Source organism: Enhydra lutris, unplaced genomic scaffold (genome assembly GCF_002288905.1).
Source record: "Enhydra lutris kenyoni isolate GAN:26980312 unplaced genomic scaffold, ASM228890v2 scaffoldscaffold1, whole genome shotgun sequence".
Classification (NCBI taxonomy): domain Eukaryota; kingdom Metazoa; phylum Chordata; class Mammalia; order Carnivora; family Mustelidae; genus Enhydra; species Enhydra lutris.
The window spans coordinates 9121220-9145975 of NW_019154085.1; the positions used below are offsets into that span (position 1 = coordinate 9121220).

At 38.6% G+C, this 24756-nt stretch overlaps 1 protein-coding gene across 1 annotated transcript in view; it reads right to left on the reverse strand.

Moving 5' to 3' along the window:
• Nucleotides 1-21336, reverse strand: part of LOC111142035 (post-GPI attachment to proteins 1) — a 78613-nt gene extending 57277 nt beyond the window's left edge. The window contains exons 1-3 of the mRNA XM_022494961.1: nucleotides 21175-21336; nucleotides 14462-14615; nucleotides 8525-8700 (exon numbers count right to left, since the gene is read on the reverse strand). Coding sequence (XP_022350669.1) covers nucleotides 8525-8700; nucleotides 14462-14615; nucleotides 21175-21321 — 477 coding nt within the window. The 5' untranslated portion in view covers nucleotides 21322-21336. The remainder of the gene's footprint in view (nucleotides 1-8524; nucleotides 8701-14461; nucleotides 14616-21174) is intronic.
• Nucleotides 21337-24756: the final 3420 nt, after the last annotated feature.

Here is a 24756-nt window from a genome sequence, read left to right on the forward strand (position 1 = left end):
CTGGGACCTTAGATTCTGGGATATTCCCATCATTTCCCAAATAGTAAAATTAAAGTTCACTATGTTAAATCTGTTTTTGCAAAAAATATGGTTTATGCTGAATACCTACTGTCCTTCTGGTTGGGTTTTTGGTACATGTTAGGCACAGGGTATCTATGTGGCCAGGCCCCAGTGAAAAATTAGGGGCACTGAATTTCTCATGAGCATCTCTCACAGACAACATTTCACCCATTACAACTCATTGCTATCCAAATTAAATGCATCGGGTGTGACTCCCCTGCAAGAATGTTTAGAAGCTTACAACTGGTTTCCTCTGGATTTCACCCATCTACCTTTTCTTTTCCTCTTTTTTTTAAAAAAAGATTTTATTTTTGAGTAATCTCTATACCCAATATGGGGCTCGAACTCACAACCTGAGGTCAAGAGTCACATCCTCTACCAACTGAGTTGGCTGGGCACCCCACCCCAAGCACCTTTTCTTCACTGATGTTGCTGTATATCCTTTCACTGTAATAAATCATAACCATGAGTACAACTATATGCTGAGTCCTATGAGTCTTTCCGGACAATCATCTGGAAATAGTCTTGGTGATCCCCAACACAGACCTGATCTTAGAAAAAGCCAAACTCTCCATATGTGCTCTGAAACCCTCCCCCTTGGCCTTCTTAAGTACATTACTCCAGCAATTCTTCTCATTTTTTTCTTTCATTGTTATTTCTCCCTCACTATCAAATCATTCTTGCCAGTACGTAAATACAATACTATTTTCCCTTAAAAAAGAAACTACTCCCATTTTGCCCTTAGTGACCACATCTTTCTCTACATATCTATAGCATAACTCATCAGAAAAGCTGCCTATATTACTTGCTGTCCCCAGCTTCTCAACCTCCATACTTTTAAACTCATTCCAATCAGGCTTTCACCTCAACAACACTCCTCCAAAAGAGTTATCAAGTCACCAAGGAATCTAACTGTCAATTCTCAATCCTCATTTTATTTGAACTATCAGCAGGATTTGACATAGATTACTTCTTCTTTAAAAGTATTTATTTTGTTTCCCTGACAATATGATTCTCCTGGTTCTCCTTTTACCTCACTGGCTGCTCCTTTTTAGTTTCCTGCTGTTTCCTTCTCATCTCTCCTCATCTCTTGATATGAGAGTGACTTGGGCCTCAGTCTTTCGGTCTCTTCTTCCACATTTTGACTCCATTATGATCAAATCCAATCTCATGGCTTTAAATATATCCATATCCTGTCAACCCTCAAATTATCATCTCCAGACTGGACCTCTTCTCTTAAGCTCTTACCTTAAACTCCAACTGCATACCAACTATGCAAACCTGTCTAAAACAAAACCTTTTTTTTTTTTTAAGTAGGCTCCACACCCAAAGTGGGGCTTGAATTCATAACCCTGAGATCAAGAATGGCATGCTTTACCTACTGAGCCAGCCAGGCACCCCTAAAACAAAACTCTTAATCTCCTACAAACCTGTTCCTCTTATATTCTCCCCCAACTGAGTTAAAGGCATTTCAATCCTTCTAGTTGTTCACCCAAAAATTCTGGGTCACCCTCAACTTTTTGTTTCACATTATCCCTCCACATCTGATCTGCCAGCAAATCTTGTTGCCTTTAAGATTTATACTAATCTTAGGGGCACCTGGGTGGCTCAGTGGGTTGGGCCTCTGCCTTTGGCTCAGGTCATGATCTCAGGGTCCTGGGATCGAGCCCAGCATTGGGCTCTCTGCTCAATGGGGAGCCTGCTTCCCTCCCCCCTCTGCCTGCCTCTCTGCCTACTTGTGATCTCTCTCTCTGTCAAATAAATAAATAAAATCTTAAAAACAAAACAAAACAAAATAACTTGTAATGGCCTTTGTAAGATTTATACCAATCTTACCATTTCTTAATACCTCCAATGCTACCAACTTGATCTAAACCATTATCTCTTGCCTGAATTACTGCAATAGCTTAACTGGTCTCTTTAATTCCACTTTCATGTCCCTTCAGTTTACTCTGGAAACCACCCAAAGAATAATATCTTTAAGACCTAAATCAGAACATGTCACTTATTTGCTCAAAAATCTCAGCAGTGGCTTTCCATATCATTTCAACTAAAAGAAAAAATTTTTAGACTTGCCTACAAGACTCTATAATTTGCCCTCCCCACCAACTTTTCCTTTACTAACTTATTGTATCTGCTTCAGCCATATTAGTCTCCTTGGTTTTTTTTCCAGTATAGCACACGTGTGCTTGCTTCATATTTTTGTTTCCTCTTTTCGGAGTACTCTTTTCCTAGATACTTTCAGGTCCTTTAATTTATATTAAATTGTCTCCTTCTCAACAGTCTTTGCTGGGCATCCTTATTTATAATTGCAGTCCTCTATCCTTTGCTCCTTATGCCCCTTTCCTGTTTTATTTTTTTTCCTACTATTTATCAATATATAAGATATATATTATCTTATATTAGATAAGATAGTATATATTTTAGATATTAGATAAGATATAAGATAAGATAGTATATATTTTTTTATTTATGCTGTTCACTCTTTGCCTCTCCCCACTAGAACATGAGGTCCATGAGGGCTTGGATTTCTGTTTTATTCATTGCTATAGCTGCATGCAGATTCATGTGATGAATAAATGAGGTTTTCTCCATCTATGTCCTCTCACTTTCCCACACTCAAATCCTGTCCATTCAACAAAATTCAGTTGTCTTGAACTCCTATCGTACCTGGTTGTGATTGTAAAGGAACCTTACTTTCTAAAAGCCTCAATTTAAAATAAAATTTAGTTTTATTATAAATTGAATATGCAGTCACTAGGGAAAACAAAAAATACGGAAGGGAATGACATTTATGGAGATATATCTCACTTTGTAATGACATCATATTTATCTTATCTAATAAATATCAGATACATAAAAGGTGCTGTACCTAATTGGGCTTGTCTCCTCCTACAGTATTTAGTACAGACTTAAGCTCAAAAATTACTTGCTATTGAAGTAACTTTTAAATTCTGGCTAATGCAAAGAATCATGCCTAAAGTTTGTTTTCAAGATGCATGGGAATATCACACTGCCTGGATTACTATAGCTACACAGTTACGCTCTCTGCTCAGCAGGGAGCCTGCTTCCCGTGCTCTCTCTCTCTCTCTCTGCCTGCCTCTCTGCCTACTTGTGATTTCTGTCTGTCAAATAAATAAATAAAATCTTAAAAAAAAAAAACTCACTTTCCATTTGTTCACTGGTTTTTGAATACTGACCATTTTCCCTGTGATCTGGCTAAATTCAGTCATGAATTCTAATAGTTTTCTGTAAATTCCTTTAAATATTTCTGTATATTTATGTCATTTGTTAATATAGACAACTTTCAATCCTTTTTTATCTTTATTAATTTTATTTCTTTTCCTGCCCTTACTGTACCAACTAGGACCCTCTGTCCTAAGGGATGATAGAAATAGAAAGAAGCTGAAAAATGAAGAAAAAAAAAACTACCTGGTATGAAGCATTAAAGGTATTTATTGTGAATAACATGGAAATTTCACTTTGTGATCACATCTTATTTATCCTATTCAGTAAGTATGTTATCTGATACAGAAACAATTCTTAACCTTTGTATCTATTCCTAATGAGCTGAGTTTTTGCTGTTTTTATCTTAAATCATGAATGGATGCTGCATGTAGCTGAATGAGCTTCCTTCATCTATTGAGACAATCCTATGATGAATTACAATGATTGATATTTGAATATTGAACCAACTTTCCATTCCTGGGATAAATCCTATCAAGTCATATTATACTTTAAAATATTACTGGATATTGGGGCACCTGGGTGGCTCAGTTGGTTAAGCGGCTGCCTTTGGCTCAGGTATTCCATGATCCTGGGATCAAGCCCCACATCGGGCTCCCTGCTTGACAGAGAGCCTGCTGCTCTGCATACTTGTGCTTTTTCTCTCTCTCTCTGTCAAAGAAATAAAATCTTTTTAAAAATTAAATAAATAAAATACTACTGGATTTATAGCCTAATTTTTTGTGGAGGATCTTACATCTATGTTCATGAGGAATACTAGGTCTATTTTCTTTTTAAACAATGTCAATGTCTGACTTTGATAATCTGGGTTTGCAGATTTCTTAAAATGAACTTACACATATTGTCTTTTCTTCTATTTTCTGAGTTTGTATAAGATGGGTATTATTTCTTCCTTAAATGTGTCACAGAATTCACCACTGAAGTCATTTAGCTCTAGAGTTTTCTTGGCAGTAAGATTTTTAGTTACAAACTCAAAAAATTTTGAACAGATACAGGCTAGACAGAAATTCTATTTCTTCTTGTGCCTGTTTTATAATTTATGTTTCAAGGGATTTGAGAATACCATTTGAGTTGTCAAATATATTGGCATAATGTTCACAATAATCCTTTAATAGCTTCTTAGTATCTGTAGGCTCTGTAAATTTGTATTTCCCCCTTTTTTCTTAATCAACCTAGATATGGGTTTACCAATTTTTAGATCTCTTAGAGAAATCAGCCATTGGTATCACTTTTTTCCCCTCTACTTTTCTGTTTCCTTGATTTCTATTCTCATGTTTTTTCCTTACATCTACTCTGAGTTTATTTTGTTCTCCTTTCTCTAAGATTCTTATTTTCAAAGATTGGATTAGGGGCATTTAGGTGGCTCAGTCGGTTAAGCATCTGCCTTTGGCTCAGGTCATGATCCCAGAGTCCTGGGATCAAGCCCAGCTTCAGGCTCCCTGATCAGTGGGGGGCCTCTCCCTCTTCCTCTGCCCCTCCCCTTGCTTGTGCTCTCTCTCAAATCTTAAATTAAAAAAGAAAAAAAAGAGGAGCGCCTGGGTGGGTCACTAGGTTAAGTGTCTGTGCCTTTGGCTCAGGTCATTATCCTAGGGTACTGGGATAGAGTCCCATGTCGGGCTCTCTGCTCAGCGGGGAGCCTGCTTCTCCCTATCCCTCTGCCTGCTTCTCCCCCTGCTTGTGCTTTCTGTCAAATAAATAAATAAAATCTTAAAAATAATAATAATAATTTTAAAAAGGAAAGGTTGGATCATTGTTTTTAAACCTTGTTCTTCTCTAAGGTAAGCATTTTGGACTACAGTATTTCTTCTAACCACTACTTTTATTTTACAAATTCTGATGATGTGTTTTTATTTTCATTTTATTTTTGTTTGAAGTTTTTATTTAAATTCTAGTTAACATATAGAATGATTTTGATTTTAGGAGTAGAAACTAGTGATTCATCACTTAAATATCACACCTAGTGCTCTTTTATTTCCTTCTACCTATTAATGACAAGAATGAACTACTGAGACATCATCAAGATAAAAAGTTTCTGCACAGCAAAGGAAGCAACAAAACAAAAAGCCAATCTATGGAATGGGAGAAGATATTTGCAAATGACATGTCTAATAAAGCGTTAGGATCCAAAATCTATAAAGAACTCACTAAACTCAATATCCAAAAAAATAAACAGTTAAGAATGAATGTTAAGAAGACATGAACAGACATTTTTCCAAAGAAGACATACAGATGGCCGACAGACACATAAAAAGATGCTCTACATCACTTATCATCAGGGAAATACAAATCAAAACCATGATGAGCTACCCCCTCACACCTGTGCGAATGGCTAAAATTAACAACAAAGGAAACAACGAATGTTGGCAAGGATACAGAGAAAGGGGAAACCTCTTACACTATTGGTAGGAATGGAAACTGGTGCAGCAACTCTGGAAAACAGTATGGAAGTTCCTGAAAAAGTTTAAAATAGAACTACCCTACAACCCAGCAATTGCACTATTAGGTATTTACCCAAAGGATACAAAAACTTGATCTGAAGGGGCACACATACCCCAATGTTTACAGCAGCACTATCAACAATAGCCAAACTATGAAAAGAGCCCAAATGTCCATCGAATGAATAAATGGATAAAGAAGATGTGGTGTGTGTGTGTATGTGTGTGTGTAGTGCCACAATAATGCCACAGAAATTATGCTGCACCTTCTCAATGCATCATGTCAAGGAGGTTAATGTCAATATGTCTTATAACTGGTGATGTTAATCTTCTTTAAGATGATGTCTGCCAGGGGCGCCTGGGTGGCTCAGTGGGTTAAAGCCTCTGCCTTCGGCTCAGGTCATGATCCCGGTTTCGTGGGATTGAGTCCTGCATCGGGCTCTCTGCTCGTTGGAGAGCCTGTTTCCTCCTCTCTCTCTCTGCCTGCCTCTCTGCCTACTTGTGATCTCTGTCAAATAAATAAATAAATAAAATCTTTAAAAAAAAAAAAAAGAATCATATCTGCCAAGTTTCTCCACCATAAAGTTATTCTTTCCCTTTGTAGTTAATTAGTTCAGAAAAGATACTTTGAGACCATGTGAATATCTTTGTCCTCCTCAAACTTTCACCCGCAGATCAATCTTGCCTACAGCAACTACTACTGTGTTCACCTGACGGTATTCTTTTATTTCCTTCTGTCTGCTAATGACAAACTGCCGGTTTTTCTAACTCTACAGCATCTTTACTTGCCCGCACTTTGGAAGGATATTTTTGCTGGTATGCAATTTTACGTTGAGAGTACCCCTCCTAACCCCATCCCCAAGACCTTTCAGATGTTCTCCTGTTGTTTTTGGCTTTCACTATTTCTGATGTAAAAGCCGTGGTATTTTTTTATTGTTTACCCTGTTATGTAGGTAAAGGATCTTTTTCCTTTGGGTGCTTTTAAGATTTTTCTCTTTACTTTACTTTTCAACAACTTGACTATGATACACATAAGTGTGATTTTGTGTTTATCCTGCTTGACATTCACTGGGCTTCTTGGAACTGTGGGTTGAAAATTTTGAATCAAAATTGGAAAATTGGAGGCCATTAGTTCTTTAAATATTCTTTTCTCTACAAGTTCTTTCTCTTCTCGTAGAGTTACAATTACATAAATGTTAGACTGCTTGGTTACTGAGGCTCTATCCTTTTCATTCCTTTGTCCTATGTTTTATATCAGATAGTTTCTATTGTCCGATCTTCAAACTCACTGATCTCTTGTTCTGTCGTATTCAATCTGCTTGAAGCCTACCTACTGAATTCTTCATTTTTGAGGGAGAGAGGCAGTGAGAGAATCTTAAGCAGGCTCTATGCCCAGCACTGATCCCGACATGGGGCTCAATCTCACAACCCTGAGATCATGACCTTAGCAGAAATTAAGTCGGATGCTTAACTGAGCTACCCAGGCAACTTCTGAATCTTTCATCTCTGATATATATTGTTTCAGTTCTAGATTTTTCTTTTTGCTCTTTTACAGTTCCTATGTCTCTGCTGTGATTCTCCTCTACCTGTTCTCTTGTTAAGCATATCGTAAACATAACTTATGTTCAGTTATGTTCAGATAAATCCATAACTTCAGTATTTTTGAGGCTTATGGTTAAGCATTAGGTGGATCCCAGAAGAGTTCCTGAGAGCTAAAGCAGTCTTATATCTAAATTGCATCCTTTCTGGGATCTCAAATGATGTCCTATGTGTTCTGATAAATCTTTCTGTTCTAGCTGATCAGAACTGCTGTTTCCCAGCACATGTGACTTCTGGAATCTCAATTCAGGTCGTAATAACCCAGTAGCTTTCTTCTGCCAGGAGTTTCACTGCAGCATATCATGGGAGGCAGTGGCTCACCTCAGTAGGTAGTATAGTAGTGTTTTATCCCTGATACTGTTTCAAATGGTTGGCATAGAATGATTTTTGGACTGTTACGCCACTCTTTTTTAAAATTCTCTAAAGATATTGCCCTTTATTCCTTGCACCTGAGGTAGACACACCTCCATCACCTCTTCCCTGCTACTATTGCCTTATAGTTTCTTACCCTGTGTATATGCAGCACTTCATTCAAAGCTGAAAGATGCATATTTCTAGAGCTTCTATCTTGGCCTAGTTCTCCTTTTTCTCATATCCTGCCCACAAATCTAACCACTCCAGTAGCCCCAAATGCTGATCTCTGCATTCTTCAGTTCAGTTACATCAATGTACTCTGCCTGACCTCCACCTACTTATCCCATGGTCTGGGAAATGCTTTCAGGCAGAAAATCACAACAAGCACGAAGCTCATCTCACATGTTTTCCTTCTTTCAGGGATCATGGTCCTTTACTACTTGGTTGTCCAATACCTGAAAACATGTGCTTCAGATATTTTGATTAGTTTTATAATTGCTTACATATGGACGCGGTCTACCCTAATACAAGTTATTCATAACTAGAGACAGAAACCCACACTAATAGTTTTTAGGAAATTCAATGCGCTTCTAATTTATAAGTTAAAAAAAAATTCTTCCCCTAAATTCACAAGAGGTTTCTTTTAAATTCAATTTAAACTTCAAGAACCACGGAGTTCAAAACAACAGCCTCACACACACAAACAATTAAAAAACTCTGTTTTATCTGCACTTCAACTTCCATATAAACAAATAAATGATTTAAAATATGGTGAATCCCTTAAAAATGCTAATAGGTGATCACTATTGATTTGCATGTCTATCTCTTACCTTATAGAGTTTGAGAATTGTTTTAATGCATTCATGTACAAACTTGGTCTGTCTCTGAAGACTTCCACCATACAGTGCCACCAGTTCTTCATTGAAATTCACACTAAAGAAGTCAAAGTGGTACTTGAAGTCAATATCTTCTGCTTTTCTAAGTGCAATAGAACCAACAGAACGAACTGCAGAGGAAAAGTGCAAAGGGTACATTAAGCAAAATTTTTAAAAGTTGCAACCATTCTTGCTTCAAAGTCTCTTAACGAATAACTTTACCCCACACTCTGAATATAAACAACCTACCTCAGGGTGACATCCTTCAATATCAATTTAGAAGAACAAACCGTTGTTTGTATTGTGTGTCTGGTGCCCTAAATGTTTTTTAAATTTTAATTAAATAAAAAGTAAACAGGTCTTTCATTCTTTACCCACTTCCACTTGATTACGGAAAATAACTAAGGGGAGGAGAATACTTTGAAGAATAAGAAATGTTAGCCATCTGTATGAATAAGTCACACTTGAGGATTTTAAGAATGAGAAAATTCCTACAAGAAATGTATGCTTGGGGGCACCTGGGTGGTTCAGTGGGTTAAAGCCTCTGCCTTCGGCTCAGGTCATGATCTCAGGGTCCTGGGAATGAGCCCCACATTGGGGAGCCTGCTTCCCCCCTCTCTCTCTGCCTGCTTCTCTGCCTGCTTGTGATCTCTCTCTGTCAAATAAATAAGTAAAATCTTAAAAAAATAAGTAAATAAAAATTAAAAAAAAATGTATGCTCATCACTTGGTTAAGATATTTATGCTTGATCTTTTTTTTTTACACATGACCTCCAATCCATCAGTAAATCTTATCATCCTCCACTTTCTAAATATACCCCCAATCAACATTTCTCACTACTTCCACCATCTTCTTAATCTAAGCACCATCATCTCTTGCCTTAACTACCCTAATAGTTTCTTCACTGGTCTACCTGCTTCCAGTCTTAGGTTTTGCTCTATAAACCCTTCCACAAAATTTGTAAATTGACTGCATTAATTGGTATTAAAAGTTGCAGTGTATGGTTTAGCAAGCAAAATACCTTTTTGCCATTCCATTTTTTTAACATATACAATTCACATTCTATACAACTTATGTAAAAAGTACAATTCAATGATTTTTAGTATATTCACAAAATTCTACTAATCTAACTTTATTTTTTAATTTCCCCAAAAAGAAAACCCCATACTCATTAGCAGTCATTTCTCATTCCTCTTTTCCCCCCAATCCTGGAAAATACTAATTTACTTTCTGTTCCTATGGATTTGCCTATTCTAGACATTTTTTTTTCTTTTTCTTTTAAGATTTTATTTATTTATTTGACAGAGAGACACAGCGAGAGAGGGAACAGAAGCAGGGGGAGTGGGAGAAGTAGGCTTCCTGATAAGCAGGGAGCCAGATGTGGGGCTTGAGTCCAGGACCCTGGGATCATTACCTGAGCCAAAGACAGATGCTTAACGACTGAGCCACCCAGGCGCCCCTATTCTGGACATTTCTATAAATGGGATCATATATATCCCATTTTTTTGGTTTTTTTTGGTTTTTTGTTTTTTATAGATTTTTATTTATTTATTTGACAGACAGATCACAAGTAGGCAGAGACGCAGGCAGAGAGAGAGAAGAGGAAGCAGGCTCCCCACTAAGCAGAGAGCCCGATGTGGCGCTCGATCCCAGGACCCTGGGATCATGACCTGAGCCGAAGGCAGAGGCTTTAACCCACAGAGCCACCCAGGTGCCCCCATATATATGGGTTTTTAAGACCAGCTTCTTTCACTTATGTTTTCAAGGTTTATCCACATTGTACCAGGTAACTCATGTCATCAGTTAATTAATTCCTTTTTTTATTATATAAGCTTCAGGTGTGCCATTTTATTTTTTTTTTTAAGATTTTATTTATTTATTTGACAGAGAGAGATCACAAGTAGACGGAGAGTCAGGCAAAGAGAGAGAGAGAGAAAGAGAGGGAAGCAGGCTCCCTGCTGAGCAGAGAGCCCGATGCGGGACTCGATCCCCGGACCCTGAGATCATGACCTGAGCCGAAGGCAGCGGCTTAACCCACTGAGCCACCCAGGCGCCCCAGGTGTGCCGTTTTATAATTCAGCACCTGTATACACTACAAAGTCATCATCACCACAAATCTATTTACCATCCATCACATACAACTAGTTCCCTTCACTCATTTTGTTCACTCCCAACCCCCTTACCCTTTGGTAACCAGCAGTTTGTTCTCTTTATCTCTGAGTTTATTTTTTATTTACTTTTTTAAAATTCCAAATTTCAGTGAAATCATATGGTACTCGTCTTTTTTGGTCTGATTCATTTCACTTAGCATAATACCCTCAAGGTCCATCCATGTTATTGCAAATGGCAAGATTTCATTCCTGTTATTTGCCTGAGAGTACTAGATCCTTGTTGATAGTAGTCTAACAAGTATAAGATGATATGTAGTTTTGATTTGCATTTCCCTGTTAGTGATATTATCTTTTTCTGTGCCTGTTAGTGACCTGTATGTCTTCTTTAGAACAATGTCTATTTATTTTTCAATCGGGCTGTTTTTTGTTGAGTTATGTAAGTTCTTAATATATTTTGGATATTAACCCCCTATTGTATATATAGTTTATGAATATCTTATCCCATTAAGTAACCTGCCTTTTCATTTTAATGGTTTCCTTTGCTGTACGGAAGCTTTTTAGTTTGGTGTAGTACCATTTATTTTTATGTTTGTTTCCTGTGCTTCGGAGTGAGATCCACGAAGATGTTGCTAAGACCCATGTCAAGGAGCTTACTACATATATATATATACATACATACACACACATATATATATATTTTTTAAGATTTTTATTTATTTGACAGAGAGACAGCAAGAGAGGGAACACAACACAAGCAGGGGAAGTGGGAGAGGGAGACGCAGGCTTTCCTCTGAGCAGGGAGCCCAATGTAGGGCTCAATCCCAGGACCCTGGGATCACTACCTGAGCCGAAGGCAGACGCTTAACGACTAAGCCACCCAAGCACCCCACTGTCTATATTTTCTTCTAGCAGTTATAAGGACTCAGGTCTTATACACAAGCCTTTAATCCACTTTGTGTTAATTTTTGTGTATAGTGGAAGATAGTGGCCTAGTTTCATTCTTTTGCTTATGGCTATCCAGTTTTCCGAAAACTATTTATAGAAGAGACTGTCCTTTCTCCATTGTATGTTCTTCACTTTTTTATCAGAGATAAATTGACCATATATATTCTGGGCTCTCAATTCTCTTCCACTGATTTGTGTATGGTTTGTTGTTGTTGTTGTTGTTGTTATCAATACTGCACTGTTTTGATTACTACAGCTCTGTAGTACAGTTTGAAATCAGGAAGTGAGATACTTCTAGCTTTGTTCTTTCTCAAGACTGCTCTGGCTATTTGGGATCTTCTGTGGCTCCATACAAATTTTAGAATTATTTGTTCTACTTCTATGAAGTACACCATCAGAATTTTGATAGGTGTTACACAGAATCTGTAGATTGCTTTGGGCAGTATGGACATTTTAACAGAATTAATGTTTCCAACCCATAAGCACAGAATAGTTTTCCATTTATTTTTCTTTTCTTTCATTGGTGTCTTAAAGTTTTCAGTGTAGAGATCTTTCACGTCCTTTGTTAAATTTATTCCTAGGTATTTACTCTTTTCAATGCAATTGTAAATGAGATTGTTTTCTTAATTTCTCATTATTTATTAGAAACACCATAGATTTCTGTATATTGATTTTGTATCCTACATAAATAACTCATTTATTAATTCTAACAGCTTTTTTTTGAGTCTTGAGGATTTTCTATATAAGTCATCTGCAAATAGTGACTATTTTACTTCTTCCTTTCCAATTTGGATGGCTTTTTAAAATTTTTCTTGCCTTACTGCTGTGGCCTGGACTTCCAATACTATGTTGAATAAAAGTGGTGAGAGTGGGCATCCTTGTCTTGTTCCTAGAATTAGAGGAAAAGCTTTCAGCTTCTCACCATTGAGCATAACATTAGCTGTAGGACTGTCATATATGGCCTTTATTATGTTGAGGTACAGTCCCTCTATACCCACTATTTTGAATTTTTATCATAAATGAATACTGAATGTTGTCAAAGGCTTTTGTTACATCTATTAAGATGATCATATGATTTTCATCTTTCATTGTATTAATGTAATTGTACCATATTGATTGATTTGTGGATAGTGAACCTTCTTCCATCTCTGGAATAAATCCCACTTGATTATGTATGGTTGGATTTGGTTTGCTAATACTTTGCTAAGGATTTCTGCATCTAGGCTCATCCAGGATATTGGCCTGTAATTTTCTTCTTTCATCATTCATTCCTTTTTACTGCTGAATAATATTCCACTATATGTATGTATTTTATTCTTTAGTTGATGTTGGGTTGTTTTTCCATTTTAGTTATTTTGAATAGTATTGCTGTGAACATTTGTAAACAAGTTTTCGTGTGAAAGTACATTTTCATTTTTCTTGGGTAGATACCTATAGCGGAATTGCTAAGCATAAAACTCTATGTTTAACATTCTGAATAACTGCCAAACTGTTTTTCCAAAGTGGCTCTGACATTTTATATTCCCACCAACAATGGATAAGGGTTTTAATTTCTTCACATCCTCAATGACCCTTGATATTATCTTTTAGATTATAGCTACCCTGGTGGGTATGAAATCACATCTATCCTTATGGTTTTGATTTGCATTTCCCTGATGATTAATGATGTTATCTTTCCTTCTTTCACTCTTGCCCCTTTACAGCATATTCTCTACACAGCAAAGCCAGAGTAATAATTTTTTAAAAATAAATCACACGTACTATACTGTATAGAATTTAAAAATCTGACAATTCTAATGCTGTCAAGGATGTGAAGCAAAGGGAAGTATAATGTAGTATTTCTGGGAGTATAAATTAGCACAGCCAGTAAAAATAGAAGGATACATATAACCTGTGACATGAGTTACATTATAGCATACATCTTACAGAAACATGTGCTTATGTGATCCAAAGTAAGAAAAATGTTCTTTACTTGTAATTACCAATAAATATAAATAACATTAGTATCCAAAGACAGAATATTTAAACTATGGTATAGCCATATAATGGGAGAACATAGAGTGAAAAAAATAAATGAATCACAGCTCATACAACAACTTGGATGAATTTTTTTTTTTGTTAAATATTTTATTTATTAGAGAGTGAGAGAGAGAGAGAGAAAGAACAAGCAGGGGGAGAAGCGGACTCACTGCTGAGTAAGGAGCTGTATATGGGACTTGATCCCAGGACCCTGGAATAATGATGAGCTTAACCAACTGAGCCACCCAGACATCCCCGAAAGAATTCTTATTATATAAAAGAATATGCCAGTTAATAACCAAAAAGTATATTTGAAATGAAATTACTTCCAGATTACTTGATTGTTATGCCAGAAATAACTGCTATTATCTCCAGGCCAACATTCAATTTGGAATCTATACATAAAGCTTCCCTATCTTCACCTTTCTGTGTTCCCATCAGTATTTCTAGATCTGATTTAAATAGCTCCAAAAGAAAGAAACCAACCTTTTCTCTTGTTCAGCAAAACATAAACCAATTTACTTCTCTAATCAGTATTCTAGGTTATGTTTTCTATACCTTCCATTTTCAACATAACCTTTCTTCTGCTAATTCCCGGATCCCTGTGTCACTTATCCTACCTACTCCATCATGTTCTTTTTCTCTGTCTTACGTTGTCTAAGTGGTCTTCAACTATTCTTTGTACTCATATTTTTTTCCTGGAGACAATACGTCAAATATCTGTGTCTCCCATATGCCTAGCATAGTACATAGAATATGTATCTGGTAAATTCTTCGATTGAATTTTATAGCTTTCAAAATTACTTCCAAGACTTACCTTGCTTATAACTTCCAGCATTACCAGGAAGAAAGAGAACTGGAATACCAGTCAAAGGGAGAATTTTGTGTTCTTCAGCATAGGATCCTTCTCCATAAAGATATAATTCATATGCAGGATAGCGTTTTGCCAGTTTCTTTGGAAGTTCTATTTTCTGCAGGGGGGAGAAAAAGGCAATTCCACTTTAATCAGTTGTATTAATACAATTCAGTCTACTGTGCCCAATTCTGAATTAAACACATTTGAAACAGTGTAAAAATATTACTGATAATAAAACTGCACTTTTACTTTTATTCATATGTAGAACACATCTTGAATTACGTGAGTTTTGAACCATGCAGTCTTCAGGAATACATAAAATGGAACTACCTAGGGGCGCCTAGGTGGCTCAACTGGTTAAGCCGCTGCCTTCGGCTCAAGTCATGATTCCAGAATCCCGGCATCGAGTCCTGCATCAGGCTCCCAGTTCCGCAGGGAGTCTGCTTCTCCCTCTCACCTCCCCCCTCATGCTCTCTCTATGTCTCTCTCTCTCTCTCTCAAATAAATAATTTTTTTTTTTAAATTGAACTACTTGAAACTCTAATTAATATAAATTACTCAAAATAGTCATTGACAAAAGAAAAACACTGGGGTATGTCAGCAAATTATTTGTTAGTATAATTGGAAATGTACTTAATATAGTATCAGCATCAATTATCCTTAGAAATGATGAAGGCTTTCCATTATCAAATCAATTCTTTTTTGCTATTTTAAACTGTTTCATAATGCCTCTCCTTTTACGTAGGCTCAACTGCATCGTCCAGTTGTTACATCACTCAAAGGAAAGTAAGCTTGTTTTACAATGCCGCTTTCTGACCTCTCAACTTAATATGCTTTGACCTGCAATGTGCTTTACAAATTAATATGAACCTTACAGCCATGCCTTGGGTCAAGACATGCACACTCTCCTCACCGTAAACATTCCAATGAGTTAGCATCTGTTTTGGTTTTCGTGGACCAGGTGTATGGTTTGTCAGCAAGCCTTAGACTACTCTGCAATTTATATTATTTTATAACATTTATTTATATTATTTTATAACAAAAAAGCCAGTAATTCATGTAACATCATCCCCAAAAGGTAGGAATCTATAAAAGTGGTGGTAAAGTACACTCCCTTCTTCTGCTCCTTTTTAAACTATAGAAACCATTAAAAATGAAGCCAGTTACATTGAGCAGTAGATTTTATTTAAGCAGACATCAATAGATTTAATGATCTAACAGTGCTGTACATGTGCTTGATAAAAATTTTAAGTACTGAATTTTAAATTTTAAAGCCTGTAAATAGTAGTAACACTGAAAAACCTCACTGTTCTAAAAAGCAGAATTCTGATCATTCATGCACATTCCTGAATATTCCTTTAAAAAAATCAACATAAACAATGTGTTAATAACAACGGAAAATATCTTTAGAAATTGTGAGCTTACTGTTTAAGATATTAGCAATTTTACCCCTCCAAATATATATATATATATATATATATATATATATATATCTCACATATATAGACTTCAATTCAAAGTTGTCCCAATACTGACTATGCACAATATATAATCAAAATGAAAATGGTGCAATATTTTAAGCACACATTAAGCAAAAAGAAAACATGTGAGAATAAGTAAACCATTACTCTCCAACTCCTCCCAATTTACTACACCTTTGGATATGACAGTAAGTGAGTATCAGATCATTCTTTTTAGTACATTAGCTAAACAAAGTTTTGAACTAGTTGAAAATTAACATAGAAAAAATAGGCAACTATTAGCAAATAGCAAAATTGCATTCCAGAGTACAAGTTGGGAGTAGCAGGAAGAAACAAGAAGGGCTGTGACCAGATTGAAGACAGAAAAAGTACAGGCATATGGAAAGGATGCTGATGAAGAAAAAAGAGGGTCAAGGGATTCAAAAAGAAAACTTTTATAGCAAAAGATCCCATATATTTTAAATTATTTTATATAGATTACTTTAAAAGAGAACCCCTCCCCAAAACAGACCTTTAATCAAAATCAAATTACCTTTATACTTAACTATCTCCACAATCCTGCCTCTGCTGTTCATCCTCTCTTGACTCTGCCTTAGTACAGTTCCTTTTAATTTTTAACCCAGAGCCCTTTCAAAAGACAAAAATTCTAACGAGTTCCCAAGTACTAGAAAAATACTGATTCAAGAAACTATTGTCTTTATGATATATATTTTACTAGTAAATTAAAACTGGAAAATTAAAATTTGAGCCCCATAATTAATAAAAAAGAAAAAAAGATTTTGATTAAAATGAATATAGTTTTAAAGATCTTACAAAGAACTCTTCTCAGCCCTTTCCCCATTCCACCCCTAAGGACTCCAGCTTAATAAAAAGACCTAGGGAGAGGTGAATCTTTCAGAATGGTCATAACCTCCCTACTCCAATCCGTAGTCCATACTGCTGTCAAGAAAAACCTTGTGGGGCACCTGCGTGGCTCAGTTAATTAAGCATCCGCTCTGGTCAGGATCTCAAAGTCCTGAGAGAGAGCCCTGAGTTGGCCTTCAGGCTGAGTATAAAGCCTACTTAAGCTTTTCTCTCTTTCCCCTTCCCTCTCGCCCTTCCATCCCACTCCACCCCTCAAATAACATAAAATATAATTAGAAATATCGTGTTAATTGGGCGCCTGGGTGGCTCAGTTGGTTGAGCAACTGCCTTCGGCTCAGGTCATGATCCTGGAGTTCCGGGATCAAGTCCCGCATCGGGCTCCCAGCTCCATGGGGAGTCTGCTTCTCCCTCTGACCTTCTCCTCGCTCATGCTCTCTCTCACTGTCTCTCTCTCTCTCTCAAATAAATAATTAAAAAAAAAAAAAAATATTTTAAAAAAAAAAAAAAAAAAAAAAGAAATATCGTGTTAAAACATACACCTCCTATGCTTCCTGATTATATTAATAGATGATAAAGGCCTGAGAGACCCTCTAAAATCTGTCTTCAATTATTCTTACCATTCTTTTAACTTATACATGCTAAGTTTTAAAAATTTTAATATGCTTCAAAATTCAAGACTCAAAGGATGTATAATGAAAAGGCTTTCTCCTACCCCTAGTCCTTTAGCCATCTAATTCCCTAACCAGAAGGCAACCAATGTTAGCAGTTTATATACTATCCATACCGCTTATACAATGTGTCCTGGTGCCTTCCTACCTTCACAAATGCTATTCTTTATTCCTGTAGTTTTCTTGTTTCTGTGCTTCATGAACTATGTGTGTGTATATGTGTGTATGTGTGTGTGTGTGTGTGTGTGTGTGTGTGTGTATATATCCTCTAATTAACCACATCTTCTCTACAACCTTTGACTACCAAAGATGAACTTGGATGCTTTCTTCTGTGAAGACCCTCATATGCACTTACAGAGAAATTATCATTTAGCACATTATATTTTAACTATCCATTACATCCTGTCTCCCCCACTGTATTATAAAGCCATAAAAATTATAAAGACATAAAGGCACAAGGTCTGATTCATCTCTAATTCCCTCACCCATATCCAGTATCTAGAGTTATTCAATAAGCTATTTGCTAAGTAAACATCACACTTAATAACAAAAGCCTGATTCGTGTTTTCCAATATCAACATTTTCTTTCAGACAAGAACAATTAGATCACATATCTGAGGACAGCCAAATAGATTGCTGTATAGGAGAAAACAACACAGATGTTTCTTCTCCAATTCTACAATTTGCCTAAGACTGTCTGCTACCAAATAAAAGCTTTGCCCTGCATCATAATAAAGCAAGAAGCTTTAAAGGATAATGTATATTTTGCCTGGTAGGTTTGTGAGATGTTCAGTTAACTCTGAACAAGCAAATTTTGGAAATCCAAAGGTAGAAAATACTCAAATACTCAAAACAACTTTTTTGTTTTTTTAAGATTTTATTTATTTAATTTTTTGAGAGAGAGAGAGAGAGAGAACAAGCAGTGGGGAGGGGCAGAGGGGGAGAGAGAGAGAGAGAATCAATCAGACTTTGCTGAGCAGGAAGTCCAATGCTGGGGCTCTGATCCCAGGAGCGCCCCCATCACCACCTGAGGCAAAAGCAGACATTTAACAGACTGAACCTCCCAGGCAACCCTAGTCAAACAACTTTAAAATCAACACTTCATTTTTACAAATAAGCTCAAATTTCTGCCTCACCTTTAATTTTTAAAATGGGGAATAAAGTAGAGTGTTTCAACTACCTTTCATTTCCTCTAACATTCGGCTAAAGAATATGTAAATAAGCAGTAAAAAAAGAAAAAGGCATCAAGGAGAAAACCCAACAACTATGTCATCTCAAATGCTGGAGTCACTCTGTAAACAATTAGAAAGCTTACTATAAAACGTAACTAAAAATAATACATATAAAATATATTTAGAATATATATTCATTAAAAAACACTGGTTCTTAATAGAATTACCTCAGTTTTCCAGAAATCTCACTACATTTCAAAGTGACTCATTTCTATAGACAGGTTTTAACTGTATTTCTAAAATAACATGACCTGGGGGCACCTGGGTGGCTCAGTGGGTTAAGCCTCTGCCTTCGGCTCAGGTCATGATCGAGCCCCACATCGGGCTCTCTGCTCAGCAGGGAGCCTGCTTCCTTTCCCCTCTCTCTGCCTGCCTCTCTGCCTGCTTGTGATCTCTCTCTGTCAAATAAATAAATAAAAATCTTTAAAAAATAAATAAATAAATAAATAAAATAACATGACCTGGTCTGCACAATAAAAGGTCTAAGAATCAAGTATAAATACTGTAATTAATTAACAGAGCTTTTTACATCATAAAAATAAAAATCTACTGAAAAATGCGTATCAGAAACTCCAGCCGCTGTAATTATTACTGTACTGACAAATTATTAACAGTAACCTCAAAAAGGGAATCTAAGTCAAAATAACTAAATACAGACTACTCAACAACTAAAAAAAAAAAGCCAAATAGCTCTTTTGCACTAGCTAATTTTCTGTCTTTCCAGTTAACTTTAAGGCAAGAAATGGATCTATGAGTCCATGTGCTTTGTTCTCAAAACACTAAGCGATTTCTACTACCGCAGATATTAAAATAGCTTCAATAATTGTAGACAATCTCAAAATAAATGGGCATTAGTTCTGTATTGTTCCAGATAATTTTGTTTTAATCAAACTCTTCAACACAATTCAAAACTAAAGTGACCTACTTCAACCTGTTGAGAGTTTCCCAATTATTAAACCACAGAAAAATTAATACAAGGGCTCTATTTTCAGTTAAAAAAAAAAAAAACAAAACACTAAACTAAAAGCCCACGTACTTAACTCTGCATAGCCTCTGAGAAACATAAACCAGCATATGTGCTTAGAAACCGAGACAACAGTAACACGTTAAAATCTCCTGCAATAGCATCTGATAGCAAGTTCTTCCATTCCCTTATAAGCATTGATGCAAAACCGCGATAAAGAGCTCGAAACAGATGAAATCTAAACTAGAATTTTGCCCACGGGGAAAAGACGTTCTTCAGCAATCTAAATCTTAGGTAGTTTTAGGATCTAAATAATAGCATTAATCAAGTAATCTGCTCCTCCATAATGACCTTTACACCGAGAAAATCACGATCTGCATTCTTCACCTTAAAAAATATTATTTTTAAAGTATATTTAAAATTAGTTTTATCAGTAACATATTCCAGTACATGTACTTTTTATGGTAGGGAGTTACCATGTGACACGTATTCAGTAACTGGGGGATGCGTTTACAAGTAGGAGAATCATTCAGGAGAAATTTCTTTGGACACTCGTGTAACTTATCACTACAGGGGATCATGAATGAAATTCTAGACTCCACTGTGCTGACCTGACGAAGCAACTGGGATTGAAAATAGTCAAAACAGAAAAGAAGAAGTGGGGGGCGGCGCGCAAGTGCGCGCTCCGGGAAGGCCGGGTCTCTCCTAAATTGCAAACACGGTGAGAAAACAAGAACACTCCGAAACGGATTCTGGATGAACTGCTCAGAGACGACGTGCAGAAACACGGGCATGTACGCACACGCACGGACCCACAACCTACCGAACCGGAGGCTCCGCGAACTTTACGGGAGGGAGACTCAGTAGTTCTCCACTTTACTTATCAGGTGAGCCTCTCCCACAGGAGTAAAACCCCGGAGTCGCAAAGGCAGTCTTGGGATCCGGCCACTGCACACTCTGCAGCAGCTCAGCCCCTTTCCAGAAAGGCGAAAGCTGACGTGCAAATCACGGCGCGGGATGGTGAGAATTTAGGCGCGTGGAAAGCAGAGGAGGGTCTGGGGCACCTGTTAAGGCAGGAACGCAGGGAAAATGGGGTCTGGGTTTAGGGAAAGGGGCTGAGGTTGCGTGTCTAGGAATGGGGGGTGGGGTGGGCCCGGGCAGTCGGAAGAATCTGTACCTGGGGTTTGGGACGGGGAACGGAGCGGAGGGACAGGGGAGAACTACGAGGGGGGCCGGGAGGATGCTTCAGGGAACCATCTACCTGACACCCCACTGTTGAGAGGACACAAAGGGTAGGTGAGGGTAGCGGGTGGGGTGGGGGGGTCTGCAGAGTCTTCAGGAGCGAAAGAAAACCGGAGACGAGGTTGGCATAAGGGAGCCGGAGAGGCGCGGGAGCCCAAGTGGGGAGAAACCCGCAGGAGGGGCCCGAGTCTCAGAGCGCCCAGGTGAGACAGCCGAACCTCACCTGATACTCCGGGTACTCAAACATATAGCTCATACTGCACTTGTTCTCCTCGAAGCCGAAGAAGACGTCCCACAGCCCCAGGGTTGCCATGAAAACCATAAGGGCATAAAACGCCAGATTCCAGAAACTGACTGACTGAAGAAACATGGTGCCGCCGCCGGCGCGCGGCCCCAAGCCCGACTGAAGCAGCGGAAGAACGCCTAGCGGCCGGCGCGGGAGCGAAGCCGGAGCAGCGCGCGCCTGCGCAGACGCCCCGCCTGCCCAGGCGCCCGCCGCGCAGTGCGCGTGCGCGCAGTCGGCCTGCTGCGCTTCCCGTCTGGCATCTGGTTGAGAGAAGAGGTGGCGCTTGCGGCGGGAGCGCGAGTCTGGCGGGGGGGGGGGGGAAGGGGGGGGGGCAGGGGCCGGGGGAGAGGGAAGGGCGGGGGGGAGGGAGGGGGGGGGGGGGGGGGGTTAACCTGGAGAGGGGGAGGCGGTTCCCGGTGCGGAGCCGACCCGGCGCTGGCGGGAGGCTATTAGGGCCGGGAGCCATCGGCTGTCGCGTCGGAAACCTCTCTCCCTGCGCAGTTTAAAAACCCTTCCCGCTCAGTTCTGAAACGCCTCAGACCTCTGCCATTTCGGTTCTCCCAACGGTCACCGAGCGCACCCACAGCCCCTTGGACCAGTTAGCGTGAGGAGGGACAAGTGTGTTTTCCTCCTCTTGGACCGCAGACGTTACCCCGTAGGCGACCGCGATTCAGAGCCGCGGCACCTAAAAAATCACCAGCAGGTCGACAACGTTCGGTTCTCGGTGTAAGATGAAAGCCTGAGTCACAGAAAGCCTCGCTGGTCTTGAAAATGCTACATCAAAGTTTCCGTGACCCCTGACGCTTCCAGCAGATGTCCTGGGGACCGGTTCGGCGCTGTCCTGTCTTGCTCCCAGGAACCCCTCTTCGGAAACCGGTTCCACGTCAGTGCGAGGAGGCGGTGTCGCTCGAGCTTCCACTCGGACTCTCAAGTGACTTAATTCGTTTAGAAGAATTAAGTTTGGTTTTGCACAAAGAAGAGGAGAAAAATCAGTTCAAAAACCATAATCACGAATAGCGACTTTAAAACACTCAAATGTTATGAGAAGAAAGACGGTGGGTCATTCTTTAAATCTGACCCAAGAGCAGATGGGTGTGTGTGTGTGTAGCTAATTGCAAAATTTTCCTTAGAATTACTTCTCGCACTGACTAGATTTCATTTCAGTTCGGTTTTACTGATTTTCATGTATTTTTTTCTATGTGGAGGAGGTTTAGCTGATAAAATCAAAGAATTTTAAAACTGAAAGGAAGCTTATGGTTTCTTCTGCAATCCGGTAACATTCAGATATAAGAGCACCTGGGGTGTGGGGGGAATTAGGGAGGATTTAGTGTACAAGATGAGAAATCATTTGGAAAAGGATTGAAGTTATGCATAAAAAAGGTAATAAATTCATCGAGTCTGGGAGCTCAGAATGCCTCTTGCTTCCAGCATATCACAACCAGCACACATAAACCAAGGGTGAATCTACACTCTTTTATCCCAGTCCTTCTTAAATTTAATGTGACAAGAATCACTTGGAGATTTTTTTTTTAACTTAACATATAATGTATTATTTGTTTCAGGGATACAGGTCTGCGATTCATCAGTCGTACACAATTCAGAGCACTCACCATAGCCACATACCCTCTCCAATGTCCATCACCCAGCCACCCCATCCCTCAGACCCTCCTCCCCTTCAGCAACCCTCAGTTTGTTTCCTGAGATTGAGTCTCTTATGGTTTGTCTCCCTCTCTGGTTTCCTCTTGTTTCAGTTTTCCCTCTCTTCCCCTATGATCCTGTCTTGTTTCTCAAATTCCTCATATCAGAGAGATCATATGGTAATTCTTTCTCTGATTGACTTATTTCTCTTAGCATAGTACCCTCTAGTTCCATCCATGTCTTGCAAATGGCAAGATTTCATTTTTGATGGCTACATAGTATATATATATCACATCTTCTTCATCCTTTCATCTATGGATAGACATCTAGGCTCTTTCCATAGTTTGGCTATCATGGACATTGCTGCTATAAACATTAGGGTGCACCTGCCCCTTTGAATCACTATATTTGTATCTTTGGGGTAAATATCCAGGAGTGCTATTGCTGAGTCCTAGGGTAGCTCTTCTCAACCTTTTGAGGAACCTGTACTGTTTTCCAGAGTGGCTGTACCAGCTTGCATTCCCACCAACAGTGTAGGAGGGTTCCCCTTTCTCTGCATCTTCACCAACATCTATTATTTCCTGACTTGTTAATTTTACACTTTCTGACTGGTGTGGTGTGAGGTGGTATCTCACTGAGGTTTTGATTTGTAATTCCCAGATGCCCAGTGATGTTGAGCACTTTTTCACCTATGTCCGTTGGCCATTTGGATGTCTTCTTTGCAGAAATGTCTATTCATGTCTTCTGCCCCCCCCCTTTTTTTTGACAGATCACAAGTAGGCAGAGAGGCAGGCCGAGAGAGAAAAGGGGAAGCAGGCTCCCTGCTGAGCAGACAGCCCGATATGGGGCTCGATCCCAGGAGCCTGAGATCATGACCTGAGCTGAAGGCAGAGGCTTATCCCACTGAGCCACCCAGGCACCCCATCTTCTGCCCATTTCTTAATTGGATTATTTGTTCTTTGGATGTTAAGTTTGATAAGTTCTTTATAGATTTTAGATACCAGCCCTTTATCTGATAAGTCATTTATAAATATCTTCTCCCATTCTGTCTGTTGCCCCTTGGTTTTGTTGACTGTTTCCTTTGCTGTGCAAAAGCTTTTTATCTCAAAGTCCCAATAGTTCATTTTTGCCCTTGCTTTTCTTGCCTTTGATGATGTCTCTAGGAAGAGGTTGCTGTGGTTGAGGTCAAAGAGGTCGCTGCCTGTGTTCTCCCCAAGAATTTTAATGGATTCCTGTCTCATATTTAGATCTTTCATCCATTTTGAGTCTATTTTTGTGTGTGATGTAAGGAAATGGTCCAGTTTCATTCTTCTGCATGTGGCTGTCCAATTTTCCCAACAACATCTGTTAAAGGGACTCTTTTTTCCACTGGACATTCTTTCTTGCTTTGTCAAAGATTAGTTGACCACAGAGTTGAGGCTCCATTTCTGGGCTCTCTGTTCTGTTCGATTGATCTGTGTGTCTGTGTTTGTGACAGTATCATACTGTCTTGGTAATTACAGCTTTGTAATAGAGCTTGAAGTCCAGAATTGTGATGCTACCGATTTGCTTTTCTTTTTCAACATTCTGCTGGCTATTTGGGATCTTTTTTGGTTCCGTACAAGTTTTAGGAAAGATCCTATCAAAAAGAATTACAGACCAATATCCCTGATGAACACAGACGCAAAAATTCTCACCAAAATACAAGCTGGCGTGATCCAACAGTACATTAAAAGGATTATTCACCACCATCAAGTGGGATTTGTTCCTAGGCTGCAAGGTTGGTTCAACATCTGCAAATCAATCAATGTGATACAATACATTAATAAAAGAAAGGAGCAGAATCATATGATATTCTCAAAAGATGCAGAAAAAGCAGTCGACAAAGTACAGCATCCTTTC